Here is a 20,163-nt window from a genome sequence, read left to right as displayed (position 1 = left end):
CTCCTGTGCTTTCTCTCTCTTTCTCCATCACATCTACACACCCACTCATCTGTCCACTCAGCTGCTCGCACGCTCTCACCTCTCCACGCACAGCCTACATACAGCGGTAGTATCCATAACAGAAGTTTCTCTTCATGTAACTATTCTGCAGCATTTCCTATGTTAAACATCGCAAGGTAAAACTGAATATGGCATATTGTAACACAAAACCCCATGGCTTCCCCTTTTTTTTGTTTTTGTTTTTTTTACACGAGGCACAATCTGAGAACTCTAATTTTCATTTCCTTTGGGATGCAGCAGTAGTGGACTGTCGATGCTTGTCATTTCAATGATGGCTACATCTCTAGTTCCTTCCTTAAAACTGTTTTTTGGGTGCATTGAGAACTGAAAAATAAAACAAACGCCATTGGGTCTGCCTAATATTCACTGGTGGTTGTTATATATATAATTTAAAATATAAAGAAGTGAACATGACATCTGAGGTCTTCACACAGGTATTTCACAAATATACATCTTTTGAGCATTGTGATCATTCATCCACCACATTGATACTCAAACTATGTCTATAACAAATATACAACATACATACCAAACAGACTCTTTATTTCAATTTTCATATATTAAAAGCTCTAAGAAAGGCAGCAAAGATGCGCAATAAGGCAGATCCATATGACACAGTCAATGACACACTCCATAGAACACGTTCTACTGTGGCACATTTACACTGACAGATGAGATGGATCTTTTAAAGGGCTTCGGTTGCTCTCTGTCTAACGTGGTTCATGAGGAAATCTGTGAACTGAAAAGTAAAAGGGAGTGAGCACGGTGCAAGGGAGTGGGAGGGATGGCAGAGAAAAATAAACTCACGAGGGAGTGTTTTAAGGTCATGGGTGACCTTTGTTTGAGGTGTAGATGCCTACTTGATGCAGTGGCATGCAGTTAATATGCACAGGGTGTGTGTGTGTTTCAATGTTTTATGCATGGAGAAGGTTATTATGGCCAGGGATATGTGACTCCGTCGTTGATCAGTGATTGTCAATTTGTCCCTTAAACCTCCCCAAAATGAGGAAATGTTAATCAGTACACATGAGGGTTTTAACGCTGTCTAAGTAAATTAATTAAATCTCCCTTGTACAGCTTTTTGGTGATGAATTAATCAAGATTTTTTGAAGAGCTGAATACAAAAATCTGTTCTGATGGTATAAAAATGGACTGCATTAATTCCTTAGCCATGGAGAAATCAGCACTGACAAAGATAAAAGGAATAATACATGAGGTGTCCATACAGCATGCATTCATAAGCATCAGGTGAGGGACTATGGCAGCTGCTTATGTGTGAACAAAGCTGAGCCATTGAAATCAATAATAGCTATTATGAAACATTTTACAGAAAGTATAGCACTTTATCTCACTGTTACATGTTGAAGTAGTCTTTTTCCATAAGAACTGTTTTTTTTTCTTCTCTGTCGTGTGTCTAAACAGTATGCGCATGTACATATTTGTGTCAGTGTGTCAGTGTGTGTGTGTGTGTTTTTACAATCGTATTCAGGATCAGTACTGTGTCAATGAACGTGTGAGTTGCGGTTAAAAACTTATTTTTCCAGTATAGCTGCTGAAAAAGATAAAAGTCACCACCTTCTGCTTTCCTGAACTGGAGACACAAGCAACATGTAGCATCTAATCACTGAACCGGCTCAGATGGATCCGCTCATTTCAAATCGCTTGTCTGATTCGATTAGTTTGAAACTTTGTCCTGTTCGTTCTGCATGGCCTGCTAAGCATCTAAGTGATTGACAGCAGAGAGATCCCTTCCTCTCAGGTCGCTAAAAAGGTATCCTTGGCCTCTTATTGGACCACAGAAAACTTCAAGAAACTGTCAGCAGCCCGCTGTTGTCACTGACCGCTCCCTCCGTCTGCATCGTCCAGGCAACCGTTGAGGCAGTGGTCGTCGCTCCCGAAAGCACCCTGGGCTTGCAGGAGCTCATATTCCTGGTCCAGGAAGTCTAGGCTGTTGTTGCTAGGCAACCCACGGATGGTGAACTTGTGGGACACTTTGGTCCACTGCTCCCGATTTGCCGCCACTCTCTCGTACAGCTCAGTGGCCCCAGGAAACAGTTCAGATAAGAGCCTGAAAGGACAGAGGGCAGCAGTGGCACATGGGTTAGGATGTGATAACTTTACAATAAAAGATTATTCATTGCTCCAGCCTGAGGACGTGCCCGAAATTTTCAAAGTCCAAAATAAAAAGGTAAAAACGAGAATTTAAAGGTGTGCTATGCAGGATTGTTGGTTGCTGTTTGTAAACACACTGACCAGCAAAAGTGGAAGTACAAGCCAAACCAAGCCCACTCTCATTTGGTAATTCGCCTCGCTATATATGTTTTTTTTTCGGTGCTGTGTCTCTTGGATGCCTGCTGCTTACAGTTTGGCTCCTGGGGTCTCATTTATAAACATTATGTACGCACAAAACAAGGCCTGAAAGAGGCGTACGCCACTTCCCACGCAGAAGTTGTGATCTATAAAAACAGACTTGATGGGAAAAACGCTTACGAACATTTTGGAGATGTGAAATTAGCGACACATTGGTGATTACTTCTGTTTGAGTAGTAAAATCCTGCATAATATTATAGTATATCTTTAACTGCATGTTCTTTTGACTTCATTTTATGTACTCTATTATCTTGCATGTCTTATTTTCAACAGTATAATTTGGTGTTCTTTTATCACAGCATTTCAAACAAACAAACATGAAATAACTACTTTTTTTTGGCCACTTGTGGGAAGTGCAACAGGCTGCAGCCAAAACACTGACAAGTCACCTCATAAAGGTAACACAGCAAACATGTTGGGAACCAGTTGCTTATTTACATATCCAGCAGACACTGAGCAACACTCTTATTCATTAGTGTCATGTTCCTGGCTGCCTGACTGAATGTCAGCCTAATATTCACTTTTTCAGCTCTGTTTTGCTCCTGAGGGAAATATCTGGCTGCTAAATGCTCCACTTTATCACTCACTGTGTCTGTGTGCTGTTTGATGCTGGTCAGGTAGCATACACTGAGTATATCAGAGCATTTTTCACTGAAAACAGGAGCCTGGTGTGGTAAAAAATGAAGATGATGGGGTCATAGAACCAAAACAAGAAGCTGAAAGACACTTAAATGCTCTTTAAAGCCGAGAGACGAGGGAATTTTTATCTGTGTTGAGCATAAATAGGGGAGTCCTCCTTGACAATTTTAACCTCTCTCTTTGTATTTAAAACTTGCTATGTCAGGCCTGACAAACTGATACGTGATTGAAGGGTTCGGCTCTTCATACGCACTTGTAAATAGGCATGGCGATATGTTCCATGAAGCTTATCTGTAGTTCTGGGATGTACGCTTTCTCTCTGTCCATCATCTCACTGGGCCTGTTCCCCATGGCTTTTTCCTGCACACACACACACACAAACACAATACAGAGAGACATGAGTAATGGGCTCTCTACAATGTAAAGTGACACACACTTCAGCTACTTATTAAATAATTTCACATGACATTTAATGGCAAGTGAGCACTGACACATACCAGATCTCCTTGAGAAAAGAACTCTTTATAAATCAGCTCCTGTGGACAGAAAGAGGCCGACATCTGTTACAGTCTCATACTCACAGTGACACTGAGTCCACTTAAAATACAGTTTACTTATTTACTTACTCCTTATTGACATCGTAATTCGGATATTTAGATTTTCATTTCACTCTAAAATGAGCGTAAATCAATTTTAAACACCATATTTGATGCAAACCTGTCTGGGTTTCAGCTTTGGGAGACGTATTTGCAAACATAACTGTAATTTGACTGTACTGAATCACAACAATGACCTAATCTAGGATAAAATGTCATTCTCCTTTATTACATTTCACTTTTTGGTGTGATTGCTGTTTTTTCATTAATCCCCATGTATTTCTTTCACCAGTAAAAATGTACACAAGGCAGACCCAGAATTAAACAGAAATGTGCTTTCAGTATTGGGCGTAAGGATTACAGTGCATTTGCTGTAGGTGTTAGGTGTTTGGAGATTTAGGGTGCAGGATTTAGGACAAGGGTCAGGGGTTTGGTGTTGAAAAGGGGGGCAGACCAAGATTAAACGTAATCCTTAAAATGGAGTGCAGTTTGACAGAGTAGAAAATAATGGTTGTTTCCAACTGTACAGCTAAGCATCTCATAATCTTTATTGTCCCAGAAAGGGGTCAGTGTTATTGTATAGTCTCTGGGAATTGGAAATCTTTAGGAATGCACTGCTGAAAATAAGAGCTCCTGTAACACAGTGGAGAAATGTGCTTGTGCTTGTTAACTAACAGAGACAGTATATAAACTACAGTCCTTTCACTGCATCACATCTACCCTTTTGTTTTTGTTTGGACCTACAACAAGCTGTTTTAAATTACAGAGCAGTACACAACCTGTGCTACACTAATGACGAAAGGCTAATATTAATAATTGTTCATATTATAAAGGTTATTGGACTGACACTGAAACACATTTACATGATTGCATATACTACAGTATATTTATTGAAGCGTGTCGTACAAAAATCTGTGACCTTAATATCTGTGTGCTGATTCAAATGTTGCTTGTTATCCCCCAACTTAAAGGTCCAGTGTGTCAGATCAATTACAGAAATGGTGTATAATATTTATAACCATGTTTTCATTAATTTATAACCACTTGAAAGTAAGAATCATTGCGTTTTAGTTATCTTAGAATGAGCCACTTACATCTACATGGGGAGTCCGCCGGGAGATTCTATAGTAGCCCAGAACGGAGAAACCAAACATTTGCTCTAGATAGGGTCTGGGACTGTGTAGTTCGTCTACACGTTTGACACATCGGACAAGTTATAGTTCTGCAACCTCACCACTAGGTGTCACTAAATTCAGTTGTGTAAGGTAGTTACGATGGGCCCCAGTGCACGCTATTATGATGGGCCCGAGTGCGCCCTATGAAACACACACACACACACACACACACACACACACACACACACAGAGTTTTGGTATAAATATTTTATCAACTGAGGGCTGAATTCACAAAAGGATTGTGTGGCTTTTGCGGCCGCTAAACCGGTAAAAATGGAGCAAACACGTACCATCTAATTCACAAAGCACGCGCAGAGGGTGAAATGCTCCACTAACTGCGCTGCCAAGCAGATTGTGTCTCGGTGCTCCGGTGTTATTTGCACGTATTTAAATGAGGTAATATGCATATATTTGGCGGAAAAATTGCCCCTTTCTATGCAAATGAGCCTCATTGATAAACGTCTAATTCACTAACACCAGCGCTAATAGCCACACGCAGTTTGAGTGAAGTAAATAACGTCTTTAGAAAGCTGGTGCAAACTGGGCGCTCCTCTGTGGAAGCCTCTCGCCCAGACTTTCCAGTGATCATGGCAGCAGTGATCATCTGTTAAATCAGTCTGTAAATAATATTTTGATTATTATTATAATCATTATTACTTTAATGGCATCCGAAGATATTGATGCGTTGAACAGGTGACAGTCTGCGGTCGTTCTCAAAACACACTTCTGTCACGCACTTCAAAGCAACTTTCAATAATTTCTTTTACGAAACGGGGGAAACAAACGTGAACAAAAACGGTTCCATAATTCATATTAAATTCAAAAGATAACGAAATAACAGCTACAAGTGAGAGGGAATAGTGATAAAGTGGTCAAACTTGGTCAAATCCACAGCCTCAACCCATCCAACACTGTTAGACTGACTCACCAGCAGACGTCACTACATGAGGGTATACAGTATTCAGTACTTTGCCAAACAAAGTCTAATTAGCCTAACTAATACCAGCGCTAATAGCCACACGCAGTTAAGTGAAAAAAATAACTTTGTCATGTGGCTAATTGCAATCAGGGGCAAATCAGGGGCAAACTGCTGCCAAACTTTGTGGGCGTGTTTGCGCTGGTATATCATTAGCGCAATATCCTTTGTGAAGAGGACGTTAAGACGGAGCAAACTGCGGGTGCAAGTGAAGTGCAATTCAAGGTGCTATCAGCGGCCGCAGTTCATTCTTTGTGAATTCGGCCCAGAGTGTCTTACTGCCACTTTCATGTTATATCCTCCTGAGACCCTGTTTCCTCATATGAGGACATCACATTCCGGGTTTACTTGACCTTATACTTCAGTCTACTTAAAATTTAGACCTGTTGTCCTCATTCATGGACACTTTTTTGTGCCATCTAGTGGCGGTAAAACCACAATACACTAATCTGTGTAAAAACAAGATGGCAGCCATCTCTGCCAAGTCAGTCTGCAGCTGACAAAAAAGTGGACACGGTCCAAAACCTGATCAAATTTGATAATTTACACTTTTTTATTTATGATGATTTATGATGTTTGTAGTTTGATATGCCTTACAAACTTTACCAATTTTAGCAACGGTAACAAGCTAAGACGCTGTTAATTAGAAAGTACTCATTTAAAAATGTCGGGAATTTATCGTCAGCTCATTGAAGGATAGTGGGACTTTATGATCTTCTCATTTGAGGACATTGGGACTTTATCGTTGTTGACAGTGTTTAGTTTTTTTATTCTTGTCCGGTCCTACTGATCCCAAATGGCTAGGAGAAAATAAAAATGCATATCAAACAGAAGTTTGGGTCTCAGGAGGATACCCGCTTGCAGATGTACCCAGTTTGTCGGTCTTGAGAGATTTTGCACCTAAACTATCTCCTGTAAATCGTTTTGCCTTCGTTGCATAATTAAACTGAGACTTGATATTGAACAACATCAAGCTACATATTACCCAGCAATCATCATTACATATCTGTAATAGGAAATTATTAGTTTAACTAAATAGTTTTTATAGTTAAATTAAATTAGTTAAATTACAATATTTTATATTTTATGTGGAATAAGCATATCATTTTGATGTAGATTTGTTTACATTTTTGAGAGCATATATAAAAATCACCCCAATTTTAATTTGTTCAGTTCTTTTTTGAACAATTTATGTGTTCTGTGTATGTTTCTGTTTCTTACAACTACTTGTTATGCCTGTTATACTCTTATGTTTAGGACAGAAATACTCTTTGTAGAAGAGATGTGAAATTCTAGAGGGGAAGCTTTCACCATAAGCCCCCTCGGGCACAATTCCTACCATGTTTATTTTTATGTCCATGTTTTTATCACATCTTGTGTACAAATAAAATTCAAATTCAAGCACACTAGGTGGCGATCGGGCCCCTACAACCCACAGGCCCCAGTGCAACCGCACTGCCTGCACTGTTTCTATTCACGCCCCTGACTAAATCCTACACACTGGACCTTTAAACCTAATATTTCCTAACATGGTGAAGAACAGACGAATGCGCCAGAGCATCTTTCTTGTGTTGTAGGTCATATTAAATACACAACACATTCAGCTTCACATATGTAAAGATACAGTATAAAGTGTAGACATAGTTTCAGACAATGAACTGACAGCAATCTTGCGTGTGGTTTTCCAGCCCTTGGTTTGGTCTGACAGGTCACACGATGTCATCAACAGGCACAGCAGCATGGAGCGGTGGTTACGGCTTTTGGGGTTGTATCCATCTGAAACACACACATGCACATATCTAAGATGCATTTACACATTTACACTGGCAGTTAATTAAATGACAGCTTTGTCAAGATCTGAGGTTATTATGTGTTGATATAAACTTTGTTTATTTGGTGGGAAGAAGCGACGTTTCAGTGGCATCTTTACTCTGTTTATTTCCACTCTGTGTTTGGTCAAACTATCTCCCTCCATGATTGACACGTTACGCACTGCAAAGCAGTCACTAACTCATTTAGGAGCTTTTAATGTCCTTGAATTACTTTAACAGCACAAAATTGATTCCACTGAGGAGACATCCACTCTGGATAACTTATAATTGGTTGCATTCAGGCGTAACAAACCGCTGGCTAGGAGGTTACAGCCAATTATATTATATAAGAGTGAAGTACACAACTGTCTCCTGAAAGGGGTAAACAGTCCAATGAAAGAAGAGGATAACCAAGAATGTCAGAAATGAATACTGCGAGTTTGACCTCAGATCTTTGAAAAGGAATTCACAAGATAATGAAAATCTGTAGTCAGTGTGTGCCTTTTGTGTGTCACAAAGAAGGTGCCAGCCGAGGAATGGGTTCATCATTTCACAGGCTGCATATTTAGCCAAAAAATGAACAAAAACTGCATGGGTTTACTTGTTATTGATCACAAAATGATCAAAATGGAACATTTCTAATATGCAATACTGTATATTTTGGTATCAGTCATGTTACATATTTTTCTCTTCTGAAATCACCTCAGTCCAATTTAAGGAAAAACAAATACATTGGTTTTGGTGACACCACTCTGGACCAAGAATTCGAACCAAGCCTCCTTTGCGGTTCAGGGTTGTTAGTTTAAAACAAAAGTAAAAATCAAGGTAACAATTTGCATGCATCTTTTTAAGCAGTTCCAACTCTGGCCTTGTAAAGTAAATCCTATTAGTATTTATAGTCTGACAAACTCTTAGCTTAGGACAACCAACATGATTTGCTTTGACCTCCAAAAACTTAATTAAGTTGAATTAACTTAATATTTATCCAAAAGTTGTGATATATATATATATATATATATATATATATATATATTTTAATTCCATCCTTCTTAAAAATGTCAAATGTTTTTGATTTTGACCAACTTCTTAAAATAAGTTGTCAGCTGACTATTTTTTATGGTGATAAACTAACCCTATGAATAATATTTAAGAGTGCAGAGACTTTGCAAGAGGCTTTGCAAATTAAACTAATGGCACGTACCATCAGCCATCTTCTGCAAGTCCTTGAAAATGCGAAGGTGGTGAGCCAGGTCCGTCGCCAGAATGATGTCTCGAATCAAATCCAGCATGCGCGAGTAGTCCTAAAAAAACGAAAACCATAAAAAACAAAATTATCTAGCTGAATTAAGTAAATGGAAATTAAAAGTGAGAGGCATTTGCAATGTGTGAATGTCAGATGCCAGATTTTATATCTCACCTTCCTGTTGAACTTCTCAAAGATGTTGCAGCCGTGAGTGTTCAGAATGGCGATGGCCTGGGCAAAGTGATGTCTCTGTCATGGCAAATAGAGCATGATGGGAAAAGGAGTGAGTACAATTGAAAAATGCTGCCTCTAAAGGATTGTTGAGTCATGTTGCAATGCAATGAGCACAGCCAATTTCCATGCCTCCCAGTGCCTCATCACTGCTGCAAGGAACAGAAGTGTGATTTTGGCCACTAGGTGTCGTACCAGTACAAAACAATATGAGTCGAGCTCACATACTGAAGTTCATCAACAAGGAAGGAACATATGAGTATGAGTAGACTGTCTTTTCTCAGTCTACTAAGTTAAGTGTATACGAAAATGCACTCCACAGCATGAAGGTATAGTTTTTGGTTTGAAGTGCATTATATTCAGAGGTGTTTCTAATATTCTAGCCCTGACGTGTGTGTAAAAGGGGAGAACGACTCAGCAATAGAAACACCTCTCAGCATAATAGAGTCCACCACCTATGACTATGACCTCAGCAATAAACTTAAAAAACATGTTTCTGATTGTATCATTTATGGCAGAACTGTACAGAGCTAAAGCGGAGGGTGTATACGCAATTAAGATTTATATATTAATTTATTTGGGCACAGATCCCTCATCTTGTTACAGCTCTGATAGCTTTCCAGTCAGCCTTCCCACATCCCTGTGATGTGATGTAACTGGTTGCGCGTTTACCTCCATCACAGATCCCTCTGAGCTGTAGAGAGCAGCCAGCACAGATTGCTGAAAATAGAAACAGACAGACAAATGAAACACAATCCCCTTCGTGTACACAATATATTGAATCAAATGGAACAACATCCTTCGATAACATCCTGCTCTTTAACTGTGCTCGTCGGCTTGAATATAAATCTTCAAATAGAAAAATCATAAAAGGAGCTGATAAATCGATGACCTTTGTTGCATAATGAGCGTTGGTGTGTGCGTCATTTAGGTGCCGGAGGGTTATGCATGATTATAGTGGAGCAGAGCAACATGTTTCTAATCACAATGGCATTTAGTGTCTCACCAGGGCGAATGCACAGGCGGGGATATACACAGACTCTCATATCACCATGAGCCTGGCTCTTATTGATGTTCTCCATCCTTGAGTGCCTAAAAGTCCATTTCTAGTCAGCATTTTCAGAGTGCAACTGCAGTGCTGCCCTGAAACACTCTATTCAGGAGGGTAGTGGAGCAGCAGTGTATTCATTCTCCCTTTTTCCCCTTTGTACCAAGGCTGCAGCCATGGAGTCAACACAGGGGGGACGATATGGGTTTTCAAATCCAGGCGACAGATATCTTTCCCTTCAGTAAATATTCAGTCTGATAAATACAGAAAAGTTGATCATGTTAGTGCAGGGCTACCCAGAGCTTTACATCTGTCCCATAGACGATAGGCCTACACACTTATAAACAGTGCCTGGAAGAAGATCAGCTCTGCACTCAGGATTTCAGATAAAAAGGCTATAAGATGTTTGTTAAGGTTGCTTAGCAACCTCAGACGCAACCTGCCACCACGCTCTTGAAAGCTGGCACAAAAAAGGCAGTAGGGTAGCACCCAGCGCCCAGGTGGTTAATAACAAGTCGGGCAGGAAATCCAAAGTGTGAGATCATTTTGAGAAGGTGAAGGATGAACCCAAGGTGATATGTAAACTCATCTTCATTGGTCGACTACAAACATGACGTATCATCTGAAACATGGAAGTAGCTACATGCCAATTAGCCACTTAGCACAATCATTACTGCTTTGCCCACAGCGTCATTAACAGGCGGCTCGCTCAGTGTGTGACGTGCACTTGTAGATAAAATATAGGCCTATATTAATGAAGGTTCATTAGTACAGTTTTGTATTTCTCTGTAATGTAGCACAGTGTTAACAATGTTACTGATACTATTCTTTCCCACACCTTCAACTCAAACCATTGTGTTGCCCCACCCACAATATATAATTTGACAATAACATTAATATTGTAAACATGCAGAAACTAGTTCTTGTAAACCCTCTAATAAAACAGAAACATCATTTGTCTTACTGAGGCGACTTGGAAAGAATTGTTGGTGCCACGGTGGTCCAGGTCATGGCACATACAGGAGACAAAGAGAGCTAGAATCTCTATATCCCTAAAAAAAGAAGAAAGAACGAGCATAAAGGATTGAAACAACTAAACTTTGGCTACTTGTGTCACCACGGGGAAATGTGTTCAATACATACTCGAGGTAGTTGGACAGCCCTAGGTTTTTGTAGAGCAGGTAGCAGAAGTGTGAGACAGAGAAGGCGTGCATCCAGTTGTGGTACGGAGGGTCCCTGTAGCCTTTCTTCACCATCAGACAGAACCTGACACCAAAGCAGGAGTTTAATTATCACCTACAACGCAGCATGCAGCTAGTGAGGCACGTAGCACGTGTAGAGTGATCTTATTGTTCGTGTTCTGTTTCTTTCTTTTCTATTAAATAAAAAGTACTAAAGAAAGTTATCAAAAGCAACCATATGATGTCTCTACTGCAATGCAGATGAAGCAGCACCAGAAACTGTCGATTCTAACCAAGGTTTAAAGTATAAATTTGACTCTAAACATACTGTATTCCAATAATTTTCATCTGTACTGATCAGTTCAGACCAGTGTCTTGTCAGTGTTGTTACTTGGGAGACACACTCATACACACACGCTCTCAAACTTCATATATGAACTGATGGAGCTGTCAGACCTGGCGAGAGTGTGCAGGTCAATCTTGTAGGTGTTGATGAAACCCATGTCTTCAAACATGCTGAGGACGCACTGCAGACACAAATAACAGCATCAGTTAATTTGTTGCCTCCTTCAAACTCTCTTTCCCACTTTTCCTCTCAACCTCTGTCTCTTACCAGCGGCGTGGTGTCATCAGGCAGGGAGCGAGGCGTGTACGTGAACTCGGCGAAGCAGGGGTGGATCTCCTTGACGGGTTCAATCCCCGTCACCAGCAGCTTAGTGACCTCTTCCTCTGAAACCTACAACATACACATACTGAATCATATTGAGTAAAATATAGGGACAGAGTCAGTAAATACAACCCGTCGAGAGTGTGTGTGTGTGTGTGTGTGTGTGTGTGTGTGTGTGCGTGAGTGAGTGAGATGCATGAATGTGATTTTACCTTCATGTGGTACATCATCATTTCATTGGCCAGGTGGGACCTGAACTGAGCTTCATGGACTCTCTTGTAGAGCAGAGACTAGAGGAACAAACATCATATTACAGTTACACCATAACAAATCACAGTTTATTTACTGTCACAGATCCCTGGTTATATGATGCAGAGTTAAGTTACAGCACCAGCAGTAAAACAGCCAAAAACTTGCTTCTTCTTTTTCTGTATTTTGAAAAAGATAACTGGGTAAACGGAGATGGTGCTTGATCTTTGGCATCCAAAAGAGCTTGATTTTAATATAATAAATTACTCTCCCTGTGTAACCTTGGAGTCAGAAGAAAATTTAGATTGCTCGCATGCCTCCAATGTGAACAAAGAATCCAAAAACTGAGAAAATTCTTGATGAATTGCAGTTCAAGGGGGCCGTGTTTAACAGCATAAGCTTATCGAAAAGCCGTTTACAAACTCTCACACAACTCCTGCAGTATAATCCAAGTCTGATTTATCCAGTCGTATGCTTAGTGCTTCTCAAACATGTGCATTTTCACCACAAAGTTAGAATATAAAACACATCTGCCTACAGGTAGTGCATCCTGAACATAGTTCAAATGAAGCTCTAGTGAAAGTTCAGTCAGGAAGACAATACTTTCTTATGCTTAGGCTCTAACTTTCTTCCTCACTCCGCTATTCACACATGCTCACGCTCTATCTCTGGCTGTCAGTGTCCGCAACTGTCAATCGAGTCATCAGCTGTTATATCACTGCCCCTCATTTTAAATATGGCTCTTTTTCTGCCCGCAGTCCTTTCATGCTGCTGCTGTGTGTACCCTCCACCTCCCCATCACCACCTCGTCTTCTCAGATGCAGCCTCTATTCGCCTCAGCAGTCATCGACCACAGTCATCAGCCACCTCCACCTCCACCTGTGTCTAGACTCCATGGGGAGATTATCTTGCTGCCGCTCTGATGTCCCTCAATCACAAATAATGTACCTCTGTTGTCTCAGCACCAAAGACTTTTGTTAAAATCTTATCAGCACAAATCATCTGTTAATCTGTACACTTATATTTCACATTAAACTTTATCTTTATGTCATTCTTCTATCTCTCCTGATTGAAATGCATGCGCAAGCCCAGGCATGCTAGTTGGCTGTACATAGACGAGTTTTTACTGATCTGTTTCAAATAGCGGACCCCTTTTACTGCAATTCATCAAGGATTTTCTCTGTTTTTGGATTCTTCGTTCACAGAGGAGGAATGAAAGGAAAACTTTTTGTTTTCCACAAATTCATCTTAACACAGGGTGAGTAATTAAAGTACAAATGATCATTTGGAGGCTGAAGTATTCCTTTAAAGCAGGGGTCCCCAACTGGGGTCCAGATTTATCCTTCGTCATTAGATCAGTTCACACAGTTTAATGTATTCAGCGTCATACTAGTGTGTGGCCATGTCGTCGCGCTCTCTGTTAAGTAGCTGTCTGTTGTTCACTCACTCTACAGCAGGAAACACATCAAAATAAAAGCCAGAAATTTGCTGTACTTAAAAATAAAGTGTGTTTTTATACAAACTTGACTCGTTTACGAGTCACTTGCGGTCCATTCAGAATGGACCCATGTACAACCAGTTGGGAACCACTGCTTTAAAGTAAGCATAAATGTTTTCTAACAGTATCTTCAGGAGAGCATCAATCCCAAACTCCTGCTCCTGCTCTCCTGCTTATCATAGATCACCCTGCTGTACGTATTTGTGCCCCAACATGCAGTACACTGTTTCACCATGATGCAGCGTAAGCACTGATACATAATGCATGTGGGCATGTTTGAATGATTAACGAGCTGCCTAGAAGGCAATTATTTTTCCAATCAAATATCTTTATAGTTTGTAGATAAACTATTGAGTACCTGCAGTCATGCAAAGGTCAGATGCTACAAGAGCCACTTAAAATGAAGGTGAATCGGAAATGGTGAATATCATCGCAGCTGTACTGTCTCAGCTGTTTCTTCTCCTCCCTTCCTTCCTTGCTTCCTTCCTTCATCCAGTGCCTCTGATTTAATTCAGCCTCCATTAAAACGCCTTCCTTATGGCACATTATGTGAAATCAATTGTAAACATGGTTTATAATCAGTCAACTAACCATTTAATTTTCTTATAATTGTCTAAATTGCTCAAATCAATTGTGTGACTGCCTGAGTGCAATTGTGAATGCAGGAAAAATCCATTTAAAAAACAATTTTAATCCACCATGTTCTGGTAAAAGGTGAAAGGCACTGCAGTAATGAGAAACAGGGTGACAAAGTTTCATCATCACATTCTGAAAAACCTGTTGTATGGCAAATGGAAAACAAGATACGCAATTGTAATAAATACTGGGTTGTTGAAGATTCTGACAGATTTTCTAACAATTAGAAATCAATGTCGACGATAAACACCCTCACAGTATAAACATAATAGCCCATCTTCATCATTGTCTTCATGAGCTACATATGCTGGCGCAGCAGAATGCGTGTTAATGGGTTTGCAGCAGTCATACAATGCTTATGAACAACACCATAAAAGCCACTCAGTTCTATCACAGACCGAATCTCTTTAAATTTCCCCCGAGGCTTCGCTCAGCTCTGCTGTGACTGAGCATTTTGCTCCCACTGAACTGATGCCGACAGGATCGATCTCTCTGACAGCGCTAACAAAAGATCTACCACACTGCTCTGAGGAGCAACAGACTCCTAATGATGGATACACTGTAAAGGCTTATTCTCTACACCTCCCTTTCTTCCTCACATGCAGACAAATTTAATTAAGGACTATTATGGCGCACAGAGCTTTTAGAGATGACATTATTAAACATTACGTTTAAAATCAAGCTGAGTTAATGACCTCGGATTGTTTACAATGAGTACGGAGGTGAATGTGCAGCTTAAGAAATGCTGCATTTATTTCTTTTTAATGTTTCATGCTGCTGCTAACAGAGATAATGAGGGAAAGTGATAGAGGCTGTCTTCTGTTTTAAAGTGAGACGCAGCTGTGCTGTTTATGCACTTTATCATTAATATGCTTGGCTCATAGCATATTTGTTTTTCATGTGTTGACGGTTTGATAAATGAGACTAGAAACAATTTGACCAGACATCTTTTGTTATTCAACACACCGAACCAAAAAATATAAAAGCTAATTAACTCTAAATGGAGGGATCTCGCAAATAAAATGTATAATCGTGAGAATTAGAAAATAAGTTCATATCGTTAAAGAAAGAGAGAGAAAATGGGTGAGGTATACAACATGCAATATTTCCAAAGACCCTCCTGTCAGATGTAAAAACTAAGACAACATAATATGATATTAAAGGAACAGTGTGTAAGATTTTGGGGGATTTAGCAATGAGGGTTGCAGATTACAACCAGCTGCGACCGCTCCTGGTTAGAATTCCTTCATTGTTCAGTCATCAGGAGGTTTTAACCAGGAACCGCATTATCTGCAGAGGTCCCTTCCTATCAAAAACAATCTGACCAGATGATTTAAAACGGTAAAAGCGCTAAAACAGTTTCACGTTACAAATCAGTGTTTTTCCTATACTGTTTGACACGTTGCAAACAGGCTGCTTGGCCAGCACTTGCAAATGTGTGCTCCCCTATTTTCCTTGATAACCAGACGTTCAGGAGGTTTTTACTGTGAGCCAAACTATGTGCAGTGGTCTCTTCCTCTCCAAAACAAAAAACATGGCGACTTACACCAGTAAAAACACTTACAGAAGTAGTTTTGCATTTTAAATCTGTGTTTCTAAAGAAACTAGTGGGCAACAGCACTCACAAAAGACTAGAGTCAAAATCTAGGATTTAATAGGGCAACACACAGCCAAACAAAATGACAGACGCATTTTGGCCTAAGCCTTCTTCAGTGTATCCAGTGGCCACGCGCCACTGGATACACTGGCCACACTGGCTACGCGCCCAGCACCTGCCAATGTGTGCTCAGCTTATTTCTCTACTAACTTAAGATCCAGATGTTTTAAAGCAGGAGCTGAATTATTTGTCTCGACTTCTCCAAAGTGCTGGTAGCTATTGTCACTGAGGTGAATGGCCCTGTCTCGAGCCAATGTTTGGTTTGTCCGTTCTGGGCTACTGTAGAAACATGGTGTGCAACATGGTGATCTCTGCGGATGAGGACCTGCTCCTGACATCGATATAAACGGCTCATTCTAAGGTAATGAAAACACAATGAGTCTTATTGTCAGGTGATTATACACTAAAGAAAACTTATTTTATTATATTCAATTTCTGCCAATATATCCCCCTAAATCCTACACACTGGACCTTTAAGGGTGTTGATGTCTTTGTCATTTTGCACGGGTATGCACATGGGTGTGTATCTGTGTGACTATGTGTGTATTTATGGTACATATGTTGCTGTGTCCTATGTTGGTATAATGCATCCTCTGACCTATATTATATCAGTTATCAACAAATTATATCCCATGAACTCATGTTTGTCTTTAAATTTTTATAATTTTATTAACATTTCTTTAATATTTTATCTTTCTTCTTTCTCTCTTTCATGATTTGTTACTTCACTATTACAATGTTATATAATTTCTTTGAATAAAAAATAAATAAATAAGACAAAAAAAGAAAAATGTAAAGGTTACAGTGAGTCAGTTCTTTCAGCGGGAGAGGAGACTTACATGGGCGATGCTGATACCACAGTAGATGGAGAACGCCGTGGCCAGGTCCTCATCAAAGCGGTTGAACCACGGCCCGTTCATTTTATTCACCAGCTCTGCCACCCCAATCACCTCTAGGGGGAGGACGATTCAAAGAAAGTAGAGGAGGACAGAGGTAAAGAGGGAGAGGGGAAAAAGAAGGTGAGACAATGAGGGAGGCAATGAGTTGAAGAGAGGGAAGAAGGGAAAGTTGATGAAGAAAAACGGAGAGTCAAGGACAAGAAAATGAGGCCCAGAATGCAACAGTTTGGGAGGTGCAGAACAGTCGTTGAATCAAATAGCTCTGCTAACTTAAATTAATTTCACACTCTTAATCTGACAGTTTTCTGTATGGAGACAGATCACACAGCATCTAAAGTTCGTCTGCTCGCAGCAAGAAGAAGGGAGCACCATCAGTGTCTGAGGTTTCTGTAATTTCTAAGTATGGAGCAGACTGAGGATGGGTGCACTTTATGCACTTCAACATTTAGGAGCAAAGGTTGTGATGTAACAACTCTTTGTGCTATTCTGGGAGAGCACCTGTGAGGAAACCTTGCTTCATTTTTAAAAGGAAAAAGGAAGAGTAGGCACTGTAGAGCAGTGATTCCCAACCTTTTTCCTTATGTGAACCTTTTCTATCATTGAGGAAACTGACAACCCCGAACCAAGTGACATATTTTTATGGATATTTTATATTATATTCAATGCACGACAATAACAGCACAGAATAACTGACATCAATTCAACCATTCCTCCTCCGACTATAAAGAAACACTCTTCATCATGTATGTTGACAACTTTTTTTGGACTTTTACTTAACGCAGGATGAGGCTGTTCAGCAGTGTGAAGGCTCTGCGAATACAGCTTGTGTTCAGGTCTTTACTGTGCCCTTATCCTAAAAAATTTTTTTCAAGCTTATATCCCAACCCAACATATTTATTTAGTCTTCCTTACAGAAATAAATGAAATGCTGACACATAGACCTGATGTATATTTTTAAGAAAGAGTTTTCTTACATCGCTTTAAATCAAGGAGGCCCCACAACCCCCCTGTAAAGCTTTGGTGACCCCTAGCGGGGGTCAGGGCCCCTAGGAAGGGAACCTGTGCTGCAGAGGACAATAGAGGAGCAACTTCCAATGGTGTAGTTTTATCAGTAGCTTTGCTATTGCATTAGTGGTGCATTACTGGACCCTACAGAGTAACTGCACACCTCCCTCTACAGATAACAGTTGTTGTCACATTGTGTTAAAGTACAGCAGAAAAAACATTTAGTATTTATGCTCCAAACTGCTGAGAGCCTGCCCAAGAGTAGCTGAATGTGCTTTAAACTTAAAGATATATTATGCAGAAGTTTCCTAACAAACGATGTATAGATCCATACAGAAGTATTCCTTATCAGTCATCACTTATGATCCACTACAAGTGTGCAGTGCTGTATTTTTCTGCAGAGACTCTGCCCTCTGCCTGGATTTCTTCTTCGCATCTTATTGTCTGTGTTCAGGATGTTTATGGGTGTGTACCCCCACAGCGGTCAGGTGAGGTCAGGGCTTTATAAAAAGGTAGCAACCAGGTGCAAGGCCATAAGCAGCAGGCATCCAAGAGACACAGCGCTGAAAAATGTATATATAGTGAGGTAAAACCCCAACCAGAGTGAATCTGGGGTTGACTTTTACTTCTGCTTTCGCTGCTGAGCGTGCTTACAAACAGTAACAACAGTAACAATCCTGCATAGTTTATCTTTAAAACATATAATCTTTATATCTTATATTATTGTTATCCTGTGTTTTTATTGTCTTTTAGTGATTTCATTGTTTGTATATTTCCACTTTTTTACTGTATTATTGTTCATATTTGTTCATTTTCTTCATAGTTTCTGAGTCACGTGTGAATTACACCACCCTGTATGAGAGGTGTTTTACAAATACGTTTGATTAAGAAAATAACTTTTGACTTTCTGTGAATGTTGAATGAAAGAAGTTTTTGTGTGTGTTGGTGTGGAAGTCATTGTTGTTACCGTTGTTCTCATCTTTGATGGGGAAGCAGAGGATGTTGCGAGTCTTGAAGCCGGTGCTGTCGTCCACGCCGCGGTAGAAGAGAGGATGGGAGTAGGCATCCTTAATGTTCAAGATCTGACCGGTGGTCGCCACGTGACCTGCAATACCCTGATCTGCTGGAATACGGAACTCCTTCTGCACTCGCACACACACGGACAGACAGACAGACACACATGCTCATGTCATCAAGAGACAACTTAACTCTCGTACACTTTTGCTTTGAATTGATTGATGGCAGTACAGTCAGACAGGAAATGTGGGGCGAGAGCATAACAATGCAACCATGACGCTGAAAATATAATCACAGCATCCTGCATTCTAGTCTGGACGGGGACCTTTGTTGAATATCATGCCGCATTTCCTTACTTAAACATCTTTCATTGGCCAGTTTTAGTTGGTTAGAGGAACATATTAAGCCAAACACAAGACAGTCGCTTATATTCCATTACACTGTGAATGCATCAGAGCTCCAGGCATCAGAGACAGCCACACAGCTAACACAACCTGCTCTCACTTCTAACTTATCAAATGCTGACGCTCGGTAGGTGGCCCTCGACAAGAGGGCACCTTTTAGCAGTGCTATGAGACGCACTGGGCTGTGGCATTTTTCACGCTCTGAGCAACTGCTGTAGTATAAAGAGCGGCAAAGTAAGTGTCAAACAAACTCTAGTGTAAGAGCCACTTAAGCACGTATTTGGTAAGGACTTCTGTGTTGATATGACATTTCATATAGATTCTAATGATATTTAAGTTTACACAACAGTTTCTGTATATTTTAAACAGTGTATGGTAGTGGACTGTACTAAGGCTATGTTTATATTCACTTTATTCATGTGTTAAAATGCAGGTACAAGTTATTTACGCCAGGTTTGATGCTGTAAGGCATTTCAGTGCGCATAAAACAAAAGGGCTGTGGACAACGTTGTGTAAAAGACGATGTGAAGTTTGTGTTGAGTTGGATCGTAATACGTTTTTGACCATATTACACAGTGTTTAAGTATAATAACGGTAACTGTATGAGATGAAATTTTGGACAACTTGGTCTGCCGTTTTGTTTTCCTTTTTTGCATTCTCAATAAACCTCGAAACTGCCACTACATCTAGACTTTCATCTGGAAAACCACTGTTCTTTTCCCATTTAAAGACCAGAAAATTGATTTTTTTTTTTTTAACAACAAGGTAGTGTGCTATCATGTGCAGCATGTGGAAACTGAT

The 20,163-nt window shown here is 40.1% G+C and overlaps 1 protein-coding gene across 2 annotated transcripts in view; it reads right to left on the bottom strand.

Annotated features, from left to right (window-relative positions):
• Window positions 1–743: 743 nt before the first annotated feature.
• Window positions 744–20,163, bottom strand: part of pde2a (phosphodiesterase 2A) — a 224,533-nt gene continuing 205,113 nt past the window's right edge. For both annotated transcript variants that reach the window (XM_033631080.2, XM_033631081.2), the window contains exons 18-31: window positions 18,909–19,083; window positions 16,877–16,989; window positions 12,210–12,287; window positions 11,944–12,066; window positions 11,787–11,857; window positions 11,293–11,415; window positions 11,114–11,201; window positions 9,774–9,821; window positions 9,045–9,119; window positions 8,829–8,928; window positions 7,480–7,592; window positions 3,567–3,605; window positions 3,323–3,429; window positions 744–2,128 (exon numbers count right to left, since the gene is read on the bottom strand). In XM_033631080.2, the coding sequence (XP_033486971.1) occupies window positions 1,894–2,128; window positions 3,323–3,429; window positions 3,567–3,605; window positions 7,480–7,592; window positions 8,829–8,928; window positions 9,045–9,119; window positions 9,774–9,821; window positions 11,114–11,201; window positions 11,293–11,415; window positions 11,787–11,857; window positions 11,944–12,066; window positions 12,210–12,287; window positions 16,877–16,989; window positions 18,909–19,083 (1,488 nt within the window). In that variant the 3' untranslated portion in view covers window positions 744–1,893. The remainder of the gene's footprint in view (window positions 2,129–3,322; window positions 3,430–3,566; window positions 3,606–7,479; window positions 7,593–8,828; window positions 8,929–9,044; window positions 9,120–9,773; window positions 9,822–11,113; window positions 11,202–11,292; window positions 11,416–11,786; window positions 11,858–11,943; window positions 12,067–12,209; window positions 12,288–16,876; window positions 16,990–18,908; window positions 19,084–20,163) is intronic.

The sequence above is a fragment of the Epinephelus lanceolatus genome, chromosome 4, assembly GCF_041903045.1.
Source record: "Epinephelus lanceolatus isolate andai-2023 chromosome 4, ASM4190304v1, whole genome shotgun sequence".
Taxonomy (NCBI): Eukaryota; Metazoa; Chordata; class Actinopteri; order Perciformes; family Serranidae; genus Epinephelus; species Epinephelus lanceolatus.
The sequence above is the reverse complement of the archived record's forward strand: the minus strand, read 5'-3'. Positions and strand labels throughout refer to the sequence as shown.